Source organism: Anomaloglossus baeobatrachus, chromosome 1, assembly GCF_048569485.1.
Source record: "Anomaloglossus baeobatrachus isolate aAnoBae1 chromosome 1, aAnoBae1.hap1, whole genome shotgun sequence".
In the NCBI taxonomy this organism is placed as follows: domain Eukaryota; kingdom Metazoa; phylum Chordata; class Amphibia; order Anura; family Aromobatidae; genus Anomaloglossus; species Anomaloglossus baeobatrachus.
This window is the reverse complement of record NC_134353.1, coordinates 861,207,260-861,232,745: the sequence shown is the minus strand read 5'-3', so window position 1 is coordinate 861,232,745 and position 25,486 is coordinate 861,207,260. Positions and strand designations below refer to the sequence as shown.

Here is a 25,486-nt window from a genome sequence, read left to right as displayed (position 1 = left end):
ACGGACTGGACACTCGTCTCTTGACCCAAACTTTACAGCCTCATGTATGCCTGAGTGTGTGCATCACAGTCCTTTATCATAAATAGCCATTTGAATTCAACCTAAAAACTGTTTTCTTCCATATTAATGTAAATTTGTCAGCAGGTTTTTACTATGCTATGTGAAATAATATAGAGACAGAGACACTGATTTCAGCAATGTGTCACTTACTGGGCTGTTTGCTGTCATTTTGATAAAATCACCATTTTCTCTGTTGCAGATTTAGCAGTTACTTGAATGTGGATCCGCCCACACCACTGATTGACAGCTTTCTGCCCATATATAGTGTACACAGAAAGCTAGCAATCCGTGTTGGGGGCAGGGTTATACAGAGCTCATGAATATGCTGGACTACCTGGCAGCAGGCCAAGTAGTCCTGTAATGATAACCTACTGCTGATTAATCAATAATTTTACCAAAACTACACTAAGCCCAGTGAGTGATACTTCGCTGGAGTCAGGATCTCTGGCCCTACATTATGCTGCTCTCAGATTAGGTGTCAAAACTCAGACAGATGCCATTTAACCTCTTCACGACACGACGTACTGGGTACGTCACGGATCGTGTCAGGTTAATCCCTGCCTGCTGCCACCGGCAGGGATTGTTGCACGTCAGCTGATTTGAACAGCTGACATGTGCGGCTATCAGACACGAGTGGATTCACTACCCATTCGTGCCTGTTAACCCCTTACAGCGCGCTGTGAAGATGTCAAAGTGTGATGTAACAGCGGGCCGCCGTAAGCATTCACTTACCTGGCTCCATTGGTAGTCACGTGACGTAATCACATGGATCCGATGGTTGCCACGGTAGCACAGGGACATGTAATGCCCCCTGTAGCTATCATGAGTCAGTTCCTCTTACAGCCGCCAGACTGCCGTGTGTGAGAGGAGAGCTGCTTTCAGACTGCTGATCATTATAGTCCCCTGGGGGGGCTAGTAAATAAAAAAAAAAAAAAAAAAGTATTAAAAATAAAAAAACAAAGTTCAAATCACCCACATTGAAAATTAAAGGGTTAAAAAAAAAATATACACATACACACACACACACACACACACACACACACACACACACACACACACACACACACACACACAGTATCGCCGCGTTCAGAAATGCCCGATCTATCAAAATATAAAATCAGTTAATCTGATCAGTAAACTGCGTAGCGGCAAGAAAATTCTAAAAGCCAAAATTGTTTTTTGGTCGCCGCAAAATGTGATAACAGGCGATCAAAATGGCGCTCCTGCGCAAAAATGGTACCATTAAGGCTGCTTTCACACATCCGGGTTTGAGCCGTGCGGCTCAATCTGGCTGTGAAACCTATGCAACGGATGCAGTGAAAACACCGCATCCTTTGCGTACGTTTTTTACATGCGGCCCGTCCGGTTTTTGCCGCTTGCGGCATGCTACTGAGCATGCGCAGTGGCAAAAAACGCATGCGGCGGCCGGATGCGGTTTTTGCCGCATCCGGCATGCATAGGGAAAAGCGCCATATCAGCCGGATGCGGCGCGATGCGTTTTTTTTTTGCCGCACAAAAAAACGTGCCAGGCAACGTTCCATCCGGCCGCCACATCGGCTAAATCTGCCGCATGCGGCAAAAATCGGATGGAACGCAAGGCCATGCGGCACAATGCAGCACTAATTAAAGTCTATGCAGGAAAAACGCAACCGGCAGCAAAAAAAAAACAGTTGCGTTTTTCCTGCAAAGTGCCGGATTGTTCCGCACAGGAAAAACCGGATGTGTGAAAGCAGCCTAAAAATGTCAGCTCAAGACGCAAAAAATAAGCAGTCACTGAGCCATAGATCCCGAAAAATAAAACCGCTACGGATCACGGAAGATGGCGCAAAAAGTGCACCCTTTTTTTTGGACAAACTTCTAAAAAAAATTTAACCCCTTAGATAAAAGTATACATCTTTTGGTGTCCACAAACTCGTACAGACCTGAGGCAACCCAATGACACATCAATGGTACCATATAGTGAACACGATGAATAAAATATCCCAAAAACAATATTATTTTGCAATTTTTGTTTGCATTTGCATTTTTTTTTTTTTTACCATTTTCCAGTACACTATATGGTATAACCTATGATTTCATTTAAAAGTAGAACTTGTCCTGAAAAAATAAGCCCTCATATGTCAAGATTGACATAAAATAAAAAACGTTACGGCTCTCGGAAGAAGGGGAGGGAAAATAAAAAAAACTTGGAAAGTTGCCCGGGTGTGAAGGCGTTAAATGTGTAGTTTTTATTTTGCTTTTAACCCTTTCCCGACATTGGACATACTGGGTACGTCCAGGTTGCTGGGCACTTCCCAACCTTGGACGTATCCAGGAATGCTGCAGGAGATTAGGCTTACCCAACAGCCGAGCCCCGGCTCTCACAGCTAGGGACAGTCCGTATCGTCTCTGGCTGTTTAACCCCCTAAATGCTGGGATCGATATTGATTGCAGTATTTAAGGGTCTGGGAGAGGGCTCGCACTCCCTCTACCCTCCGATCGGTGCCCCCCGTGATGTGATCATGAGAGCCCGATTGTTGCCATGGTAACCTGAGGTTGTCATGATGACCTCTGGGTCACCAAGGTACAGAAAGCTTTAGGGATTGTGCTAGGAGCATGATCCCAGAGACTTCAGTCAGTACTGCACTGATAGTATAATGTATTGCAATACATTGTACCTGTAACCAGTGCAATAAAAGGTAATGTCCCACATAGGGATTAGGAGAGAAAGAAAAAAAAAATTGTAAATATTTTTTTTAAAAAATCTGAAAATAAAGAACAACATATATATATATATATATATATATATATATATATATATATATATATATATATATATATATATATATATATATATATAATAAAAATAATTCCAATATGTATATTTATTTTTTTTGTATAAAAAAAAGCAAAAACAACAAAATGCATATACAGCTCTGGCAAAAATTAAGAGACCACTGCAAAATTGTCATTTTTTCAGATTTTTCTCTCTTTAGGGGTATATTTTTGAGTAAAATGTAAATTGTTGTTTTACTCTATAAACTATTGACAACATGTCTCCGAATTTCCAAGCAAATAATGCAAAGAAAACAAGTTCATAATTATTTACAAACAATAATACTAATAATGTTTTAACTCAGGAAGAGTTCAGAAATCAATATTTTGTGGAATAACCATGATTTTTAATCACAGCTTTCATGGGTCTTGGCATGCTTTCCACCAATCTTTCACACTGCTTTTGGGTGACCTTATGCTACTCCTGGTGCAAAAATGTAAGCAGTTCTTCTTTGTTTGATGGCTTGTGACTATCCATCTTCCTCTTGATTACATTCCAGTGGTTTTCAATGGGGTTCAGGTCTGGAGTTTGGGCTGGCCATGATAGGGTTTTTATGTGGTGGTCTTTCATCCACACATTGATTTACCTAGCTGTGTGGCATGGTGCATTGTCCTTCTGAGCAACCTAATCACTTATACCGCATGGTGTATGACGTAAAAAATACATACATAATTGGTAGAGTCCACCTAATTAAGATGATGTCGATATCAAAATTAAAGTATCATTTTCAAACACTTCCCCTGCTTCTCAAGCATAAAGATATTGTCCAGCTAAATAGAGCTTTTTCACACTTCATTTGGAGGGGGAAACGCCCTCGTATAGGGCTTAAGAAGTTGATGGCATCTAAGGTTCATGGAGGTCTGAGTTTGCCGAACATTCGGGGTTACAATATAGCCTGTTTGACTAGATATATATTGGATTGGATTAAAGGCTCTAGGCATTATTCAGCGTTGGAGCTTGAGAGAGACTATGCACAACCTTGGGATCTGGTGGCATTGCTTCATACTAGGCAGGCTAATCTCTTAGTGAAAATCAAGCACTCTTCCTTATTTAAAGACACGATTGCAGCGTGGAAGGCGTTGAGGAAAAACTAAAAACTTCCCCATAAAATATCCAAATACTTGCCTATATGGGGGAATCCAGAGTTTGTGCAGGGACCAAGCAATAAGCTGTTTGAAGAGTGGAAGTTGAGGGGTATAAGGACTGTTACTCATCTCTTGCACACCTCAGAGCCTAGATGGTTGAGTAGAGACGAAATTATAGCGCAGTATGGCCTGGGGCCTAACCAGCTAATCCAATATGACCAAGTGAGATATAGTATTATGACTCAGTTGCATGATGTGACCCAGGAGGTAGTATTTAACTCTTTTGATTGTCTGGTAAAGAACTCAATAACTTCATCATCTATCTCTTTTCCTTATGGAGCCATGCGTGATCTATTAATAGGACAGCACCCGGAAGGTTTATTTAAATCTTGGGAAAAACAATTTGAGGACCCGTCTATGGGGGTAAAAATTAGGGGAGGGTGGAATGCTCTTCGTAAATCAATTTTAAATGAGAATTGGCGAGAAACCCAATTTAGAATTATGCACAAGGCAATTTATGGTTTTAATCTCCCATCAGCAACAAAGCCAGACAGGCTTACATTTTGCCCTAAGTGTAAGAGTAGTGGAACTGATCTCCTTCACGGGTTGTGGTCCTGCCCCCATTTGAGTCCATTATGGTCACAGATCAAAAGTTGTATACAAAAGGTGTGGGGTCTTGAAGTTCGGCTCTCGCCTGGGTTCGCTATTTTTCACCATTGGGAGGAGGGGAACGATACCAAAGGGAAGATGACTAACCCACCCAGACTTATACATGTGATACTTCTGGCAGCCAAGAGAGCGATACTAAAAAATTGGTTGGAGTCTAGTGTCACCGCGATTGAAGAGATCTTGGGTCAGCTCATGCATCTTCTTGAAATAGAAGGATTGGATGCAGAGAGAAGGGCGGATAGAATACGACAGCACTTTAACAAATGGAAGAAATTCATACTGGCCTATTGTACTCGGGAGGAGATAGTCAGGATTATGTCACCTTTCAAAGACAGTCTGGTATCATACTGAAAAATTGAAGGATACATTGGATGTCTTGGAGGTGGGGGAGGAAAGGCCGAAAGGTGACTAAAAGGAGAGGGGGAAATAACCGATTTGAGTGGGACTTCTTTATTGTATGTCATTACCATGTTCACAAGGGTTCAGTGGGGGGAATGATAAGTATGATGGGTTAAGGGGTCGCTGCTTTCCTTTGCTTTATCTTGCCATGTTACGGTTATTGATTTTAAAAATTGGTATGGAATTTGGGATGATCAAACATGACAATGTAATGTTTTTTAATTGAATTTACAATGCTGAATTCGATTATGCCAGTGTTATGTTATTGAAAAAATTTGAATAAAAATATAGTTAAAAAAAAAATACATACATAAAGCCAATTGTGGAACTGCTGTTGATTTTGTTTATTCTGCCTCCCAAAGATCTCAGTACGGCTCTGCTCACATTTATTCTGTGCTCTACGCTGAGCACTTACACTGAGGATTACGTGTAAATCTCTGAAAATCGTGAGTCAGCTAAAATTCTCCCAATGGAAAATTTATTGTAATGAGGCAGATGGAACTCCTGTCTGGCCTATGGTCCAGTGGTGTCCATCTTTCTTTTTCGCTCCTAATTGGGAGACCCAGACAGTGGGTGTATAGCTACTGCCTCTGGAGGCCGCACAAAGAACTACACTTAAAAGTGTAAGGCCCCTCCCCTTCTGGCTATACACCCTCCCGTAGGAGTACAGATTCCTCAGTTTTAGCTTTGTGCGCAAGGAGGTCAGACACGCACGCATAGCTCCATTGTTTTTAGTCAGCAGCAGCTGCTGACTATGTCGGATGGAAGAAAAGAGGACACATATAGTGTCCCCAGCATGCTCCCTTCTCACCCCACTTATGTCGGAGGTGTTTGTAAGGTTGAGGTACCCATTGCGGGTACGGCGGCAGGAGCCCACATGCTGATTCCTTCCCCATCCCTTTTTACAGGGCTCTGGGTGAAGTGGGATTTACCGGTCTCCAGGCACAGAGACCGTGCTCCATCTACAGCCCCTGGAGAAGATGCTGGATGGAGCGGAGTACATCAGGGACATGGCCCTGCATCCTCAAGGTACTCTGTGTCCCCGTGTATCTGGCGCTCACACCGCAGCATGCTGGGTGTTGTAGTGCGCCGGGGGACATCAGCGCTGCGGCGCCTGTGCCATGGCCTCATTCAGCTTTGCTGAAGCAGGCACATTTATGGGAATAGGACGCGCCGGCCGCTGGGACTGCGGCGCGGCTGGCACTTGTAGTGCGCCGGGGACTTCAGCGCGGCCTGCGCTTTTACGGCGGCCGCGCTGATAACTACAGTCCCCGGCTTTTGCGGCCTGCTTCCTTTCGTTCCCGCCCCCACACCTGCCAGTCAGGAGAGGGGCGGGACGCTGCCCACGTCCAGAACTCGGTCGCGCCGGCCGCTCGAACAGCGGCGCGGCTGGCACTTGCGGTGCGCCGGGGACTTCAGCGCGGCCCGCGCTTTTACGGCGGCCGCGCTGATAACTCGAGTCCCCGGCTTTTGCGGCCTGCTTGCGTTCGTTCCCGCCCACAGACCTGCCAGTCAGGAGAGGGGCGGGACGCTGGCCAGGGCATCAGCGCTGAGGGCTGGAGTCGTTTTTACATACTCCAGCCCTCACAGTCAGCACAGAGGGGACACTGTTCCCGCACTTTTGTTTGGGAACTCCCACGGACCGCCCCTCTCCACAGTAGCCGGCAGCCATTCTTGCAGACACGCTGAGCTGCAGAGGGGAGCCGGGGAGACCCAGACAAGGCATTCAGCAGCCTCTTACCCGCTGTTCAGCGGGCGGTAAGCAGCCCTCAGGGCTCACCCCCTCTTGTGCTCGTAGTATTCTTAGTATTTTGTTGCTACAAATACTTGGTATTACATAGCGCTGGTCGCCCTTTGGCTATAGACTCTCTCACATGCAGAGAGCCAGCAGCATGTCGCCCGTAAAACGCAAGGGTGCCAAGGCACAGACATTGTATGCTTCCTGCACCGCATGTGGGACTTTTCTACCGGCAGGCTCCACGGACCCCCATTGTGTGCAGTGCTCGGCCCCTGCGGCGCTTGCACAGCCGGGGCCTCTGCTGGACGTGTCCCAGGGTGTACCACCTGTGAATGCTGTCCAGGTGACAGGAACTGAGTTTGCAGCTTTTGCTGACAGAATGTCTCTCACTATGTCACAAATTCTTGACACATTGCGAGCTAGGCCTGTACTTCAGACCACGGACACTGTGCATGTATTGCCCCCTGGTCCCCCTCAGCTCCTAGCTCCGGGACGGGCATCTACACCTCAGGGTGAAGACTCTGACTCGGACGATGGCCCCGGGCAGCCTAAGCGGGCTCGTTATGACGGGCCTTCACATTCATCTCAATGGTCTGGATCCCAGCGGGATGAATCTATGGGTGATGAGGCGGACTTAACTGATCAGGATTCTGATCCTGGGACCGCTCTCAATCTAGATACACCAGATGGTGACGCAATAGTTAATGATCTTATATTTAACATCAATAAGATGTTGAATATTTCCCCACCAGCTCCTCCTGTAGAGGAGTCAGCTTCGCAGCACGAGAGAATCCATTTCAGATACCCTAAGCGTACATTAAGCACTTTTCTGGACCACGCTGACTTCAGAGACGCAATCCAGAAACCCCACGCTTATCCTGAAAGGCGTTTTCCTAAACGACTTAAAGATACACGCTACCCTTTTCCCTCTGAAGTGGTCAAGGGTTGGACCCAGTGTCCAAAAGTGGATCCTCCAATTTCCAGGCTTGCAGCCAGATCCTTGGTTGCTGTTGAAGATGGAGCGGCACTTAAAGATGCCACTGACAGGCAGATGGAGCTCTGGCTGAAATCCATCTATGAAGCGATTGGAGCGTCATTAGCGCCTTCTTTTGCGGCCGTATGGGCACTCCAAGCTATCACGGCCGGGCTTGCGCGAGTCGACTCTGTCACACGTGCATTTGCCCCGCAGGTAGCACCATTGACCTCGCAAATGGCGGCATTCGCGTCGTACGCGATTAATGCTGTTCTTGACGCTACAAGCCGCACGGCAGTGGCGTCAGCCAACTCAGTTGTTTTGCGTAGGGCTCTGTGGTTGAGACATTGGAAAGCAGATTCTCATTCCAAGAAGTGCTTAACCAATTTGCCTTTTTCTCGTGACCGATTGTTTGGAGAGCGTTTGGATGAAATCATCAAACACTCCAAGGGTAAGGACTCTTCCTTACCGCAACACAGACAAAACAAGCCCCAACAGAGGAGGGGTCAGTCGGGTTATCGGTCCTTTCGAGGACAGGGCAGGTCCCAATTCGCCTCGTCAAAAAAGACTCAAAAGGACCAGAGACGTTCAAATTCTTGGAGGTCTCAGTCACGCCCAAAAAGACCAGCCGGAGGAACCGTTGCCAAAACGACGTCCTCCTGACTTGCGGTCTCCGATGCCCACACCCGCGGTCGGTGGGAGGCTGTCCCACTTTGGCGACATTTGGCTAGCAAATGTCAAAGACCGTTGGGTGAGAGATATTCTATCTCACGGGTACAGGATAGAGTTCGGTTCTCGTCCGCCAACTCGTTTCTTCAGAACTTCTCCACCACCAGACCGAGCCGATGCTCTGTTGCAGGCGGTGGCCGCTCTAAAGGCGGAAGGAGTGGTGACCTCCGTCCCTCTTCAGGAACAGGGTCACGGTTTTTACTCCAATCTGTTTGTGGTCCCAAAAAAGGACGGATCGTATCGTCCCGTCCTGGATCTGAAGTTGCTCAACAGACACGTAAAAGTCAGGAGGTTCCGGATGGAATCCCTACGCTCCGTCATAGCCTCAATGTCTCAGGGAGATTTTCTAGCATCAATAGACATCAAAGATGCGTATCTCCACGTGCCGATTGCACCAGAGCATCAGCGTTTCCTACGTTTCGTCATACACGACGAGCACCTACAGTTCGTAGCGTTACCCTTCGGTCTGGCAACAGCCCCCCGGGTCTTCACCAAAGTCATGGCAGCAGTAGTAGCTGTTCTGCACTCGCAGGGTCACTCGGTCATCCCGTACCTAGACGACCTGCTTATAAAGGCATCCTCTCAAGAAGCATGCCAACACAGTCTGAAGGTGGCGCTAGACACTCTCCAGACTTTCGGGTGGATTATCAACTTTCCAAAGTCTCATCTAACCCCGACCCAATCTCTGACTTATCTTGGCATGGAGTTTCATACTCTATCAGCGATAGTGAGGCTTCCACTGGACAAGCAGTGCTCGCTACGGACCGGAGTGCAATCTCTCCTTCAGAGCCAGTCGCACTCACTGAGGCGCCTCATGCATTTCCTAGGAAAGATGGTAGCAGCAATGGAGGCAGTCCCGTTCGCGCAGTTTCATCTGCGCCCTCTACAATGGGACATTCTACGCCAATGGGATGGGAAATCGACGTCCCTCGACAGGACTGTCTCCCTCTCTCAGACTGCCAAGGATTCTCTACGTTGGTGGCTTCTCCCCAACTCATTGTCACAGGGAAAGTCGTTCCTTCCCCCGTCCTGGGCAGTGGTCACGACAGATGCGAGCCTATCAGGGTGGGGAGCGGTGTTTCTCCACCACAGGGCTCAGGGGACGTGGACTCAGGAAGAGTCCACCTTGCAGATCAATGTTCTGGAAATCAGAGCAATCTACCTTGCCCTGCGAGCCTTCCAACAATGGCTGGAAGGCAAGCAGATTCGGATTCAGTCGGACAATTCCACGGCGGTGGCGTACATCAACCACCAAGGGGGAACACGCAGTCGCCAAGCTTTTCAAGAAGTCCAGCGGATTTTGACGTGGGTGGAAAGCAGAGCGTCCACCATATCTGCAGTTCACATCCCAGGCGTGGAAAACTGGGAAGCAGACTTTCTCAGTCGCCAGGGCATGGACGCAGGAGAATGGTCCCTTCACCCGGACGTGTTTCAACAGATCTGTTGCCGCTGGGGGTCGCCGGACGTCGATCTGATGGCGTCACGGCACAACAACAAGGTCCCAGTTTTCATGGCACGGTCTCACGATCACCGAGCGCTGGCGGCAGACGCCTTGGTTCAGGATTGGTCGCAATTCCGACTCCCCTATGTGTTCCCACCTCTAGCATTGTTACCCAGAGTTCTCCGGAAAATCAAGTCCGACTGCCAGCGAGCCATACTCGTCGCTCCAAATTGGCCAAGAAGGTCGTGGTACCCGGATCTGTGGCATCTCACGGTAGGCCAACCGTGGGCACTACCAGACCGTCCAGATCTGCTGTCTCAAGGGCCGTTTTTCCATCTGAATTCTGCGGCCCTGAACCTGACTGTGTGGCCATTGAGTCCTGGATCCTAGCGGCCTCAGGTTTATCTCAGGGAGTTGTTGCCACAATGAGACAGGCTAGAAAACCATCCTCAGCTAAGATCTATCACAGGACGTGGAAGATATTCTTAGCGTGGTGCTTGGCTCAAGGGTTTTCTCCCTGGCCATTTGCATTGCCAATTTTTCTTTCCTTCCTGCAGTCTGGGTTGGAAAAAGGTTTGTCCCTTAGCTCGCTTAAGGGTCAAGTCTCCGCGTTATCCGTATTCTTTCAGAAGCGCTTGGCACAGCTTTCTAAAGTACGCACGTTTCTCCAAGGAGTTTGTCATATCGTTCCTCCTTACAGACGGCCATTGGAACCCTGGGATCTGAACAAGGTTCTCCTTGCTCTTCAAAAGCCGCCTTTCGAGCCTTTGAAAGAGGTTCCCCTTTCTCGGCTTTCACAAAAGGTAGTTTTTCTTGTAGCGGTCACGTCTCTTCGAAGAGTGTCCGAGCTGGCGGCGTTATCTTGCAAATCTCCCTTCCTGGTATTTCACCAAGACAAGGTGGTACTGCGTCCAATTCCAGAGTTTTCTCCCAAGGTGGTTTCTTCCTTTCATCTCAATCAGGATATCACTTTGCCATCTTTGTGTCCGCATCCAGTTCACCAATTTGAAAAGGGTTTACATCTGTTGGACCTGGTGAGAGCACTCAGGATTTACATTTCTCGCACGGCGCCTCTACGCCGTTCGGATGCGCTCTTTGTCCTAGTCGCTGGTCAGCATAAGGGATCGCAAGCTTCCAAATCCACCCTGGCGCGGTGGATCAAGGAACCAATTCTTCACACATACCGTTCTGCTGGGCTTCAGATTCCATCTGGACTGAAGGCCCATTCTACCAGAGCCGTTGGTGCGTCCTGGGCGTTGAGGCATCAGGCTACGGCTCAGCAAGTGTGCCAGGCGGCTACCTGGTCGAGTCTGCACACGTTTACCAAACACTATCAAGTGCATACCTACGCTTCGGCAGACGCCAGCCTAGGTAGACAGGTCCTTCAGGCGGCGGTGGCCCACCTGTAGGAAGAGGCTGTATGACAGCCCGTTCATGTGGTATCTTTTTACCCACCCAGGGACTGCTTTTGGACGTCCCACTGTCTGGGTCTCCCAATTAGGAGCGAAAAAGAAGAAGGGAATTTTGTTTACTTACCGTAAATTCCTTTTCTTCTAGCTCCAATTGGGAGACCCAGCACCCGCCCTATCTGTTTTTAGGGTTTCGTTTTTTCGGGTGCACATGTTGTTCACGTTGTTTCTTAAGTTCTCCGATCTAGTTATCGGATTGAATTTGTTTTTGAAACTGTTATTGGCTTTCCTCCTTCTTGCTTTGGTACTAAAACTGAGGAATCTGTACTCCTACGGGAGGGTGTATAGCCAGAAGGGGAGGGGCCTTACACTTTTAAGTGTAGTTCTTTGTGCGGCCTCCAGAGGCAGTAGCTATACACCCACTGTCTGGGTCTCCCAATTGGAGCTAGAAGAAAAGGAATTTACGGTAAGTAAACAAAATTCCCTTCTTTTTAAGCATCTTTTTAGGTGTAATATCAGCAATCCTCAACTGGAGGGAGGCCACCTATCAATTAAATAGTGAATATAGCAATAAGAGGCTAAAATTTAACTTTTAATTATAATATATTAAAAGCCCAAAGGGGGTACATGTAACCATAAAACTCCCCAGTGATCTGATCACTCAGATAATACTTATCAAAACACAGGGAGTCAGTGATGTATAACAAACAAAACAAAAAAACACAATATACATAAATGATAAATTGAGTAGATTGTATCTACCCAAGGGACAGTGGTCCACCTATTAGGGAAGAAAAAACAATCAAACAAACTCAATATACATAAATCAAGAGCTGAATGTTGGTCCTCAGTGGAAAGACCACCACAATCCTAATGCTCAGTATGCAAATAAATGGGAACAATCTCACCCATATTCAGCGGTCTGGGACAACTCAGGATCTCCTCCGTGTGGGTCCTCTTTATATCGTCAGGTTGTGACTGACCCTACACAAACCTAGGAGATTAGCTTAACCTGTTGCCCATAACTTCTGTCCTGACAAGGACAGACCACATCTGGCCCTCTCTATATACCCCTACACCGATCCTATCCACGTCCCGACGCGTTTCGTCAAACAAGACTCATCAGGGGACTGCGGTGTTTAGATAGAGGCCAGAGGTCCTAAGCCCTCGCTCCCAGAATAACACAGGGGAGAAACGCGTCGGGACGTGGATAGGATCGGTGTAGGGGTATATAGAGAGGGCCAGATGTGGTCTGTCCTTGTCAGGACAGAAGTTATGGGCAACAGGTTAAGCTAATCTCCTAGGTTTGTGTAGGGTCAGTCACAACCTGACGATATAAAGAGGACCCACACGGAGGAGATCCTGAGTTGTCCCAGACCGCTGAATATGGGTGAGATTGTTCCCATTTATTTGCATACTGAGCATTAGGATTGTGGTGGTCTTTCCACTGAGGACCAACATTCAGCTCTTGATTTATGTATATTGAGTTTGTTTGATTGTTTTTTCTTCCCTAATAGGTGGACCACTGTCCCTTGGGTAGATACAATCTACTCAATTTACAATCTACTCAATTTATCATTTATGTATATTGTGTTTTTTTGTTTTGTTTGTTATACATCACTGACTCCCTGTGTTTTGATAAGTATTATCTGAGTGATCAGATCACTGGGGAGTTTTATGGTTACATGTACCCCCTTTGGGCTTTTAATATATTATAATTAAAAGTTAAATTTTAGCCTCTTATTGCTATATTCATCTTTTTAGGTGTGCACAAAAGTGCAGTCATCAACAGCTTTGTTCAACTTTGAAAAGACTGACACTGCTGAACAGAAGCCAGAGTCCGGAGTAAAGGCCCCGTCACACACAGAGATAAATCTTTGGCAGATCTGTGGTTGCAGTGAAATCATTGACATATTGTTCCATTTGTACACAGCCACAAACCTGGCACTGATTGTCCACAATTTCACTGCAACCACAGATCTTCCGCAGATTTATCTCTGTGTGTGACAGGGCCTTTACTCTGTTGCCTCATTATAGTGAATGGACCTCTCTGGGGCTTTACCTGAAACGCATATTTCGGAGACGTAAATGGAAACCCTAATGTAAGTGCTGAGCGTAGAGCACCAGATAAATGTGAGCTGATCCAAAATTGTCACCAAATAGCATTCAACTCAACTTAAGTCCTCACTTAGGTCCTTCATCTATTAACAGAAATATAGGGGGCTTCCACGTTACTGGCAGCACAAGGCCTCTGGAAAAAAATGCTATAGCTCCCACCCACTTCATAAACGAAATAAAGCAAAATCTGCTCTCCCAAATCCAAAATGCTCCCTCCCTTCTGATCCCCATAATGTGTCTGAACCACAGTTAACGTCCACATGTTTGGCGTTGTTGTAGTGAGGAGAGCCTCCTTAATTTATGAGGTGCAGGTCTCCAGAAGCATGAGCTGGGCATTACAACGTACTGTGCACGACAAGGACTTATTTGCAATAGTTAATTCTCCAACATTCATTGCGTTTGACTTCATGGGTGTTTTTCCAGAGACTGGCAGTTCATCTATGGGTGTAGTGCCGATTTAAAGGGGTATAATTTCCAAAATTTGGTCACCTGAGAGGGTTTCTTTTGGTCTGCCTCTTAGGAGCTCTGCAGATGGAGTCCGCAAAATATTCTAGGAAAATCTGTGCTCCAAAAAACTAATGTCGCTACTCTCTTCCTACCTCCTGAGCTCTGCGGTGCGGCCAAACAGTACTGCACAGTCACATGTGGTGTATTAATATAAAAAGACTGAATAGCACATCCACCAGGTGTGAACAGGTGCACACTGAAAATTCAGCAAAGTTACAAATATGTACAGCAGCCCTCTGAAAAGCTAAAATATGTAAACATGAAATATAGCAATTTTGGCACTGCATTACTGCTATTGGAAAAAATGTGCGGTATTCCCACTTTCAGGATAAATTGTTTAACACAGTATAAGACTTGCCTATTTCCTTTGTGAAAATTGGAAATCTGAGGTTAAAACAACATTTTAGTGGTGAAAATGTCATTTATTTTTTCTTCACCACCCAATAGTATAACATTTTGTGACATACATGTGGTGTCAATATGCTCACTGCACCCCTGGATGAATTCATTGAAGAGTGCCATTTCTAAAATAGGTTCACTTGTGGGGGAGATCTACTGTTTTGTCATTGTTTTGTCAGTGGGACATGGCACGCCTACACTATTCCAACTAAATCTGAACTCAAATATTGCAGTCCTTCTCTTCTTCGCTTTGTATCGGGCCTCAAAAGTAGTTTTTGACCACATATGGGGTATTTGTATACTCAGGAGAAATTGCACAACAAATTGTATGGTTCATGATCTCCTGTTACTCTTGTGAAAATTAAAGATTTGGGGTTAAATCAACATTTTTGTCGTAAAAATGTATTTTCACAGCTCAATGCTGTAAAATTCTGTGAAGCCCCCGGGAGTTCAAGGTGCTCACCAATCATCTAGATGAATTTCTTGAGGGGTCTAGTTACCAAAATGGGGTCAATTGTGAGGGAGCTCCACTGTTTAAGCACTTGAGGGGCTCTCCAAATGAAACGTCATCTGCTACATGTTCCAGACAATTTTGCGCTCCAAAATTCAGATTGGGTGCTCCTAACCTTCCGAGCCCTGCTGTGCCGCAAAACAAAATTGGCGTACTCAGGAGAAATAGCACAATAAATTAATTTTATGGTGCATTTTCTTTTGTTACCCTTGTGAAAATGCAAAATTTGGAACTACAGTATTTTTTTTGTGGGGGGGAAAAGTAATATTTCTTTTTTTTTTTTTTTTTTTTTTTTTTTTTTTCTTTTTTCCTTCCACATTGCTTTAGCTTTTGTGAAGCACCTGAAGGGTTAATAAACTTCTTGGATGTGGTTTTGAGCAGTGTGAAGGGTGCGGTTTTTAGAACTCTGTCACTTTTGGGCATTTTCTGTCAACAATGCTACTGTCACTTCAAATGTGATGTGATCCCGAAAAAAAAAAAAAGTTTGTAAATTTTGTTGGATAAATGAGAATTTGCTGATGAACTTTCAACCCTTCTAACTTCCTAACAAAAAACAAATGTTTCAAAAATTGCGCTGATGTAAAGTAGATAAATGTAATTTATGAGCTACTAGCTGTACTACCCGGCTTCGCCCGGGTTAATGACTGCTGTTAACATAGAATGTATTAACAAAAATGTATTCTGCACACAAAAACCACAAAACAAATAATTATTAAAAGGCAAAAACTAAGCTAATAGAAGCATTTCACAACATATATTTCAACACCCCAAATATTCCACACAGATATAACTAAATTGGCCAAGTAATGTGCTCCGTCTGTCTTTTGCCCCCGCTCTGTCTTTTGCCCCCGCTCTGTCTTTTGCCCCCGCTCTGCCTTTTGCCCCCGCTCTGCCTTTTGCCCCCGCCTCTCTCTATCCGTCTCGCCACCGACATCTTATTACCTCATATATAAGCTTCTTATACTATTAATGTCTTTTGTTCCTATAGCAACCAATCACAGCTCCTACTAATAACCTGTAGTTCCAGGATCCATTTACTTTATTGGAGGCATGTTTTTTGGAGCATAACTGTAAAACGCGGGGTTAAATTTTCCTGTCAAAACATAGTCTACGATGTTTCCTGTGTCACATGAGGTGTCTGTGCAAAATTTTGTGATTGTAAATGCAACGGTGCGGATACACTTTCTCTGACGCCTCATTGGGGGACACAGGACCATGGGTGTTATGCTGCCTATCCATAGGAGGACACTAAGTAGATGCAAAAGCATAGCTCCTCCTCTGCAGTATACACCCCCTGGCCGGGCCAGGCAAGCTCAGTTTTAGCTTAGTGTCTGTAGGAGGCACTTCCTTTCAAGGTTTGTTATTTTTTGAGGGCGACTGTTTCCTTTTGGGACCGATCTCCCACTACCATCAACGGGCGGGAACATGGAGTGTCGCCTCCACGTACCCCCTCCTGCGACGCTGGATCCTGGGCTGGACGACGGGTTCCACAGACACCGATTTTCCAAAGCCCAGGGTAGAGGCCTGTGCCCCTATAGCCCAGTTCCTCAGCCCCTCTTTGCAGGCTCTGAGTTGAATATGGCACCAATTCCTCAGCCCCTCTTTGCAGGCTCTGAGTTGAATATGGCACCGGTGTGACCGGACACAGCAAGCTGACTATTTTCACTGCCTGGACTGAAGCAGCGCTTAAGGTGAGATCCCCCCCTGACTGGTTTCCCAGACAAAAGGAGAAAAGACGCTGCAGGGAAGGCTCCCAGGACATTTACAGTCCTGCACACATAGTGTTAACTTTTCTCTAGCTTGCTGGCTGGAGGAGGGGGGAAGTCACTCCTGTTTGCAGAAAGTCCTGCAGATAATTTCCCGGTGGCAGGGGGAGGGCCCAGGGCTCAGGGACTCACGCTCTTTATTTGCTCTGTATATTTGCTCTAGCAGAAAAGCCGGCTGATAACCACCAGTGACAAGCTGTGTGCTGACTGGAGGGAGAGAGAGGAAAACTATCAGAAGCTCCCTTCCCGCCGTTTTTTACTACCCACAGGACCCCCCTCTGACCCCCACTGACTTCATCTTCGCGCTCTTTTAGCGCTAAGGCCCCCCCCCCCCCCTCAGCTGATTCTGGTTAGGTGCTTGCTTCACTTGTAGCTCTGATGAGCATTGCTTCCCCTCCTGGCATACTCCTATTAGGAACGTGCAGAATTCTAAGGGCACTAAGAGTGATAAGGCCCGCATAGTCTATTATTCAGCCTGCACTGCCTGCCACGCTGAGCTACCACTTAAACATACCTCTTCTCTCTGTGAGTCTTGTGCCCCTATAGCCCCCCAAGAACCCCCTGCCACCACCGCCGCAACCGTCAGCCCAAAGCCTAGGGCTCCCAGCCCACCGGAATGGGCACAGTTTCTGTCCCAATCCATGGAAAAACTGTCACAGTACCTGGTGCTGGCTATGCAATGTCGTCCTCCACACCCTTCTGGGTCCCTGGACGGAACGCAGCCTGAGGATACCCCTATGGAGGATCCTTCTGAGGTAATCCGGGCACATGCTTCACCGGTTGCAGGGATCAGGAAGAGAGCACACGGCCAGGTGTCTCCAGCGGGCTCTCCCTCGGGAGCACACAGGGCAGGCTCTCCCACACGCTCCACGGCTTCTGAAGAGCTGGAGGAGGGAGAATGCTGTTTATACCAAGAGGATTCCTTTGTTTCAGCCTCCCCAGATGATCAAACTGCAATAGACTCCCTTTTAGCAATCAACCAAACTCTGCATGTGGAGGATCCCCCATCCACTACCACTGACCATGCGGTCTCCTTTAAGAGGGCAAGGAAACCCCAAAAGGTTTTCGCTGATCACCCAGAGTTTCAGGATATCCTCATAAAGCAAAGGGAGAAGCCTGACGGGTGCTTCGGTAACCGAAAACTCATGGAGTCCCGATACCCTTTTTGCCTCACCTGCCCCTAAGGGCTGGGCCGATCTGCCCTCGGTCGACCCCCCCCCCCCCCCCCGGTCTCCCGCCTTACCACAAAGTCGCTCCTCTCTTTACCCGATGGTTCCTCCATCAAGGACCCAACAGACAGACAGGTGGAGCACCTCGCCCGCTCTGCTTTTGAGGCTGCGGGTTCCTCCCTCTCGCCCTCCTTTGCCGCAGTGTGGGTCGCAAAGGCGATCTCTGTCTGGGCAGAATCCCTTAACACTTCACTTGAGGAATCCCAGTTCGCTCATACCTTCACAGAGGTAACAGCTCAAATTGCTGCTGCGGCGGAGTATCTCATGCAGGCCTCCATGGACGCTTACCTGCGCAGCGTTTGCCGCCTCAAATACCATAGAGCTCTCTGGCTCCGACAATGGCGAGCGGACTCTGCCTCCAAGAAGTCTCTCACGGACCTTCCCTTTTTTCCACACCGATTGTTTGGCGAACGTCTGGACAAGCTCATTTCTGACGCCACGGGAGGAAAGAGTACATCCCTCCCCCAGCTGAAGTCCAGGACGTCCTTCACCAGGCGTCCACAGTCCTCGTTCCACTCCTTTCGGAACTCATTTGGTTGGTCGACATCCCGTGCTGTCCCCGCCACCAGCCGCGGACTACGCAGGGACCGACCTTCCTCAGCTCTCCCCGAAACTCACTTCGTCATGGCAGCCTAGACCGAAACAGTCCAGGACTAGGGAGACTCTGCCACGACGTTTTCCCCCCTCATGACTTCTTCGGCGCCCCGGAAGACACACTCATTGTAGGAGGTCGACTGCGACTCTTTCAACATATCTGGGCTGCCACCTCAGACGACAAATGGGTGCGAGACCTTGTGTCTTCCGGTTACCACATAGAATTTCGGACCCGACCCCCAAGTCGGTTCTTTTTCTCAAACCCCCCCCAAAGACTCAAACGACGCAAAGCTTTTTTCTCAGCAATCCACTCGCTCCAAACAGCAGGAGTGATAATACCTGTCCCGGACGACGTGAAGTTCAGGGGTTTTTATTCCAACCTTTTTGTGGTCCCCAAAAAGGATGGGTCAGTTCGACCCATCCTGGACCTCAAACACCTGAACAAACATGTGCACGTACGGAGATTCAGAATGGAGTCCCTAAGGTCCATTATTGCATCCATGGTCGAAGGGGAACTCCTCGCCTTAGACATCAATGACGCGTACCTGCACATACCCATCGCCCCAGATCACCAAAAGTTCCTCCGCTTCGCAGTTCAGGACTCCCATTTTCAATTCGTAGCTCTACCCTTCGGCCGTGCCACTGCACCAAGGGTCTTCACCAAAGTCATGGCGGCCACCATGAGTGTTCTTCACGCCAGTGGAGTAGTCGTTCTCCCTTACTTAGACGACCTCCATCAAGGCCCCCTCCTTCCGCGACTGCTCAACCAGCGTACAGATCACTGTGGACACCCTATCCCGCTTAGGGTAGCTAGTGAATCTAGACAAATCATCCCCGATCCCATCACGATCCTTCACCTTCCTGGGCATATCCCTGGACACCTGTCGGGGCTTGATCTATCTCCCCCTGTACAAGGCGATCGCTCTTCAACAAGCGGTACGCTGCCTTCTACGTCCTCAGTCTCGCTCCAATCGATTCAACATGAAGGTGCTCGGCAGGATGGTGGCGGCTATGGAAGCAGTAACCTTTGCTCAACTGCACCTCCGCCCACTGCAGCTAGCCCTTCTAGCGGCCTGGGACAAGAGCCCCTTCTCCCTGGATAGACATCTTCCCCTGACGCCTTCAGTCAGGTATGCACTCCGCTGGTGGCTTCGGTCCTCATCCCTATCGAAGGGGAGATCTTTTCTCCCAGCGAACTGGCTGGTCCTGACCACGGACGACAGCCTCCTAGGCTGGGGAGCAGTGTACCGGCACCACACTGCTAAAGGACGTTGGACGCCCCAGGAGTCTTCCCTACCCATAAAAATCCTGGAAATCTGCGCGATCTTCCTCGCGCTCAGGGCATTTTGCCCTCTGCTAGCGGGTCATCAGATTCGAGTCCAATCGGCCAATGCGACAGCTGTAGCCTACATCAATCTCCAAGGGGTACACCTGCAGCAAGGCAGTTATCTCGAGGCCCACAGGATCCTCAGCTGGGCCGAATCGACAGGGTCAGTGATATCAGCGGTACACATACCGGGAGTAGAGAACTGGGCAGCAGACTCAAGGCCTGGCCGCCGGAGAGTGGTCTCTCCACCCAGAAGTGTTCCTACACATCTGCACTCGCTGGGGTACACCAGATGTGGATCTAATGGCCTCAAAGTTGAACGCAAAGGTACCCGCGTTCATAGCCAGGTCACGCGATCCGCAGTCCATCGGCGCGGATGCTCTAGTCTGCTCCTGGCTCCACTTCCGCCTGCCTTACATATTTCAACCCCTACCTCTGCTGCCGCGGGTAATCAGGAAAATCAAGGCAGAGGGAGTCCCGGTGATACTGATAGCACCGGACTGGCCCAGGCGCGCCTGGTACGCCGAATTAGTACAAATGCTCGTAGACGTACCGTGGCGCCTTCCAGACATCCCAGACTTGCTGACACAAGGGCCCATTTCCCATCAGAACTCCAGAGCCCTGAAGCTGACGGCATGGCCATTGAGACCTGAGTATTAAGAGCAGGATTCTCCCCCGCGGTTATCTCCACGATGATCAGCGCCCGAAAGCCTGCTTCATCCCGCATTTACCGCCGTACGTGGAAAATCTTCCTTTGATGGTGCAGGGAAACTAACGTCCAGCCTCTGCCTCTGGCCAGAATTCTCGATTTTCTGCAGGTTGGCTCTCAGTTCCCTTAAAGGGCAGGTCTCAGCGCTCTCAATCTTCTACCAATGCCGCCTGGCTCAAAAAACGCAGGTCAAGACCTTCCTCCAGGGCGTTTCCCATCTAGTTCCCCCGTACAAACGGCCGCTGGAACCATGGGACCTCAATCTCGTTCTGGACGGTCTCCAGAGGTCCCCCTTTGAACCTCTCAAGGAATCCTCCCTTGCTTTTCTGTCCTGGAAGGTAACATTCCTGGTGGCAATTATGTCCATCAGACGGGTTTCGGAGCTAGCAGCACTCTCTCTTGCCGCGAGCCTTTTCTGATTTTTCACCAGGACAAGGTAGTTCTGCGTCCCCTTCCGGAGGTTCATATCCAGTTTCATTTGAACGAAGACATTGTTCTGCCTTCCTTTTGTCCACACCTAGTTCATAGGGTGGAAAGGTCTCTGCATTCGTTAGACCTCGTCAGAGCTCTCAGATATTACATATCCAGGACAGCCCCCTTTAGGAAAATGGACTCTTTGTTCGTCATTCCTGAGGGGCCTAAGAAGGGACAGGCAACTTCAAAGGCGACTCTGGCTCGCTGGATTCGCTCTGCGATCCAGGAAGTCTACCGCTTGCAACTCAAGCCCATTCCTAGTGGGCTGCGGGCTCATTCCACGCGAGCAGTTGGCGCTTCGTGGGCCATTCGGCATCAGGCTTCAGTGGAACAGGTGACAGGTGTGTAAGGCTGCGACCTGGTCTAGCCTACATACGTTTTCAAAGCATTACAGAGTCCATACCCAGGTTTCAGCTGAGGCAAATCTGGGTAGGACAATTCTGCAAACGGCAGTAGAGCACCTTCTCTCAGTAGGTGCTCCAGGCTGTCTGGGACTGGTTCCTAGTCCTTGGGTTGCGTTGTCTTGTTTTGATTTTTCCCCACCTATGGACTGCTTTAGGACGTCCCATGGTCCTGTGTCCCCCAATGAGGCGTCAGAGAAAAACGGATTTTTGTGTACTCACCGTAAAATCGTTTTCTCTTAGCCATCATTGGGGGACACAGCACCCACCCTGTTGCCCTGTTGGGCCTTGGTTCTCTCAGTACCTTATTTGGTTATGACGCTTTTTTTCCTCATGTTCCTCTGTTGAGGTAAGTTTTTACTGGCCTTTTCTCCTACTGCTTGTGTACTAAAACTGAGCTTGCTTGGCCCGGCCAGGGGGTGTATACTGCAGAGGAGGAGCTATGCTTTTGCATCTACTTAGTGTCCTCCTATGGATAGGCAGCATAACACCCATGGTCCTGTGTCCCCCAATGATGGCTAAGAGAAAACGATTTTACGGTGAGTACACAAAAATCCATTTTTTTGTTTCACTTTTTCCCCCATTATGTAGATAGGGGCAAAATTGATTGGTAAATTGGAATGCGCGGGGTTAATATTTCACCCCACAACCTAGCCTATGACGCTCTCGGGGTCCAGACGTGTGAGTGTGCAAAATTATGTGGCTGTAGCTGCGACGATGCAGATGCCAATCCCGGACACACACACACACACACACACACACACACACACACACACACACACACACACACACACACACACACACACACACACACACACACACACACACTCAGCTTTATATATTAGACTAGCTGTAGTACCCGGGCATTGCCCGAGATAGTAGCTGTCTCTCTCCCAGTCTGTCTGTGTGTCGCTGTCTGTCTCTCTGTCTGTCTATTTTCTTGTCTGTCTGTGTCTATGTCTCTGTCTGACTATTTCTATCTGTCTGTATTTGTATCAGTCTATCGGTCTCCATCTCTGTGTCTGTCTCTGTGTGTGTCGGCCTGTCTCTTTCCCCGGCCTGTCTCTTTCCCCGGCCTGTCTCTTTCCCCGGCCTGTCTCTTTCCCCGGCCTGTCTCTTTCCCCGGCCTGTCTCTTTCCCCGGCCTGTCTCTTTCCCCGGCCTGTCTCTTTCCCCGGCCTGTCTCTTTCCCCGGCCTGTCTCTTTCCCCGGCCTGTCTCTTTCCCCGGCCTGTCTCTTTCCCCGGCCTGTCTCTTTCCCCGGCCTGTCTCTTTCCCCGGCCTGTCTCTTTCCCCGGCCTGTCTCTTTCCCCGGCCTGTCTCTCTATCCATCTCTCCAAAGACCTCACATTACCTCACGCATAAGCTTCAACTAACAGTTTATTTTGTTCCTATAGCAACCACTGACAGTTGCTATTAATAACCTATAGCTCCCACCTCCACTCAGTTTAATGGCGGCAGGATTTTAGAGACTAACTGTAAAGCACAGGGTTACATTTTTCTGTCAAAACATAGTCTATGACACTCCCTGGGTCACATGAGGCGTCTGTGCAAAATTTCGTGATTGTAAATGCAACGGTGCGGATTCCTTTAGCGGACACACACACACACACACACACACACACACACACACACACACACACACACACACACACACACACACACACACACACACACACACTCAGCTTTGTATATTAGATTTTGTGTGACATAACTCTCTGGTTTAGGGGCATAAAAATTCGAAGTTGGAAATTGCCAAATTTCCAATATTTTCACAAACAAATGAGAAAAATGGTATCCTAAATTGTGAAGTACAATATGTCACGAAAAAAAATAAAAATCTCAATCACCAGGATCCATTGAGTTATAACATCATAGTGAAGTGACATTGGTCAGAATGGGAAAAATTGGTCAGTCAGGAGGGTGAAAACATGCTGGGGTAGAAGGGGTTAATCACTTGAATGTCATGTTCATTACCAATTAATCTTTCCCACAGGCTGCAGATGTACGATGTGGTGAAGAGTAAGGCATTCGAGAGGGGCGCAGAGTCACAGTAAGTGTTCCTGGCCGGCACTTATCCACCAGGTTTTTACTTTTTGCGTCCCTGCTGTATGTAACTAATTGGCAGCTCTCCCAACCATTCTCCACTGCTCAGTGAATTGCAGTAGTGACGTCACATGCGGTGGCGGTGTCAGCATTGGATCAGAATGAATGGTCCTTGCTTACAGAATATCCTAGTTTGTTCTCCCTGATTGTATTTTGGGAAATGCTGGATGAATGATCTCATCATTGTTTGTTTTTAGGATGATATGTGACACCATGGAGCACAGCAGACGTCTTTGCAGTCGTATACTAGCCTTACAGAAGGTATGACATGAATAAGGAGTAGCTGAGCTGTCCTTAATGTTTTCGATCTTCCTGTGTAATGGTGTATTGGGATGTTGCCATTAAGGGTGGGTGCGAACAAGGGCAATGAGTAGGAGTTGTCCAAGTAGTGGACATCCCCTTTTAATATACTGGCTGTATAACAAGAACTTAACTGTTATGCTTTACTATGGGGATTTGAGATCTCCATCTCTGAGGATAGAATACATGTGAGGACTGCTGTGAGTGAGAAGGCATGTCTTGTACGTCTTATGAGTGGCTTCCCATGTTACAGAAGCTAGACCCGCAGTCATCAGCTAATAAATGCATTAATAATCTCGTTGTATTAGAGTTGTCTTTCAGAGAGAGAGCCCCTATAACAGGTTATGTGTGGTGCAGCTGATTTTGGAAAATTAATTTTACTATTCTGAGTATCTGTAATTGAAGTAATATAACATAATTTAAAGGGATCCTGTGATGTTGAAAATGGTATCTGATCTGTAGGCAAGATGTTAGAGCGGCAGGGCTGATCGGATTGATATGCTTACACTTTTCCTATGCAAATGTAACACATGCAGTTTATTCATTGAAGTCCCTGATGTCTGTATTAATGAGTCCATTGGGTGGGCCTAATCGGTGATCGACAGTCTTTCCTGTGTGACTGTGCATGCAGAGATAGCTGTCCATTGCTTAAAACCGCCCACTGTACTCATGGATAGACACCAGGGATTTCAATGAATAAAATAAGTTTTACTGGATTTTGTCTAAATATTTCATTTTTATAACGCTGCGGAATATGTTGGCGCTAAAGCTATACAATTCTACATCATTCTGCAAAGTGCTGTCCACAGATCGGACTTCATGTACAACGTTACGGGTTCCCTTAAATGTACTCCATTCTCATATTTCCTGCACCATTCCCATGGGCGGCCATGTCACATCGCATGAGTATGTTATAAATACTAGATATTATATTTGTGGAGAGATCAATGGATTTTTTTTTTGTTCTGAAGGAGACTTGCACATTGGAAGAACAATTGATTGACGTGAGAAAGAGGAGGATGCGTAAGATGCTTTCATTCTAAGCTTTTTCTTGTGCTGCTTCTTGAGTCAAATGTTTTTTTTTTCTTATTCTCTCAATGAAGTTTACACATTGATTACGTCCATTCAGTATTATTCTTTTCTTTCCAGCTTTAGGGGACTATCGTCAGTCATTGATCTACGATATTGATATTACGACCCTGCTGCTAGTGTGATTCCTACCCTGGTATAATATCTGCCCCTTTATGCACATTTGATATTTTTATTTTCTTGTTTTCACTGCAGACCTTAGAGCGACCTGTACCACTCTGATGACAAAGCTCCGAGACCTGAAGGAAAAGGAGAAAAATAACTTTGCTCTAATGGGTAATCCTGAATTTAGGGAAATAAATGAATACATCAAAAAGGAAGCTAACATAGTGACCGTGGTTCAGAATATTTTCCAGGTAACCATGATGTATTTATCATATGTAATATGTTGCTTCGAAAAACTGTTGAATTAAAGCTATAACCTGTACGCTGTTACGATTGAACACGAACACTCTCACGGGGATGGGCAGACCAGGGGAGAAGTAAAACCAGAAGTCCACAGGTCCCAAAACAGGCTAGTACTTACCCTAGTGTCACGGATGTGTCTGGACCTTTAGGTGCTGCTGCTGGGACCAGGTGCAGAAGGGCCCGGCGATCGTCCAGACGTTAATGGACGCGGTCCCTTTAAGGGCTTGATTTA

At 47.5% G+C, this 25,486-nt stretch overlaps 1 protein-coding gene across 1 annotated transcript in view; it reads left to right on the top strand.

Moving 5' to 3' along the window:
* CENPH (centromere protein H) overlaps window positions 1-25,486 on the top strand; it is a 59,055-nt gene that overhangs the window by 19,699 nt on the left and 13,870 nt on the right. Inside the window, exons 5-8 of the mRNA XM_075325862.1 lie at window positions 23,348-23,404; window positions 23,655-23,718; window positions 24,729-24,780; window positions 25,042-25,202. Coding sequence (XP_075181977.1) covers window positions 23,348-23,404; window positions 23,655-23,718; window positions 24,729-24,780; window positions 25,042-25,202 — 334 coding nt within the window. The remainder of the gene's footprint in view (window positions 1-23,347; window positions 23,405-23,654; window positions 23,719-24,728; window positions 24,781-25,041; window positions 25,203-25,486) is intronic.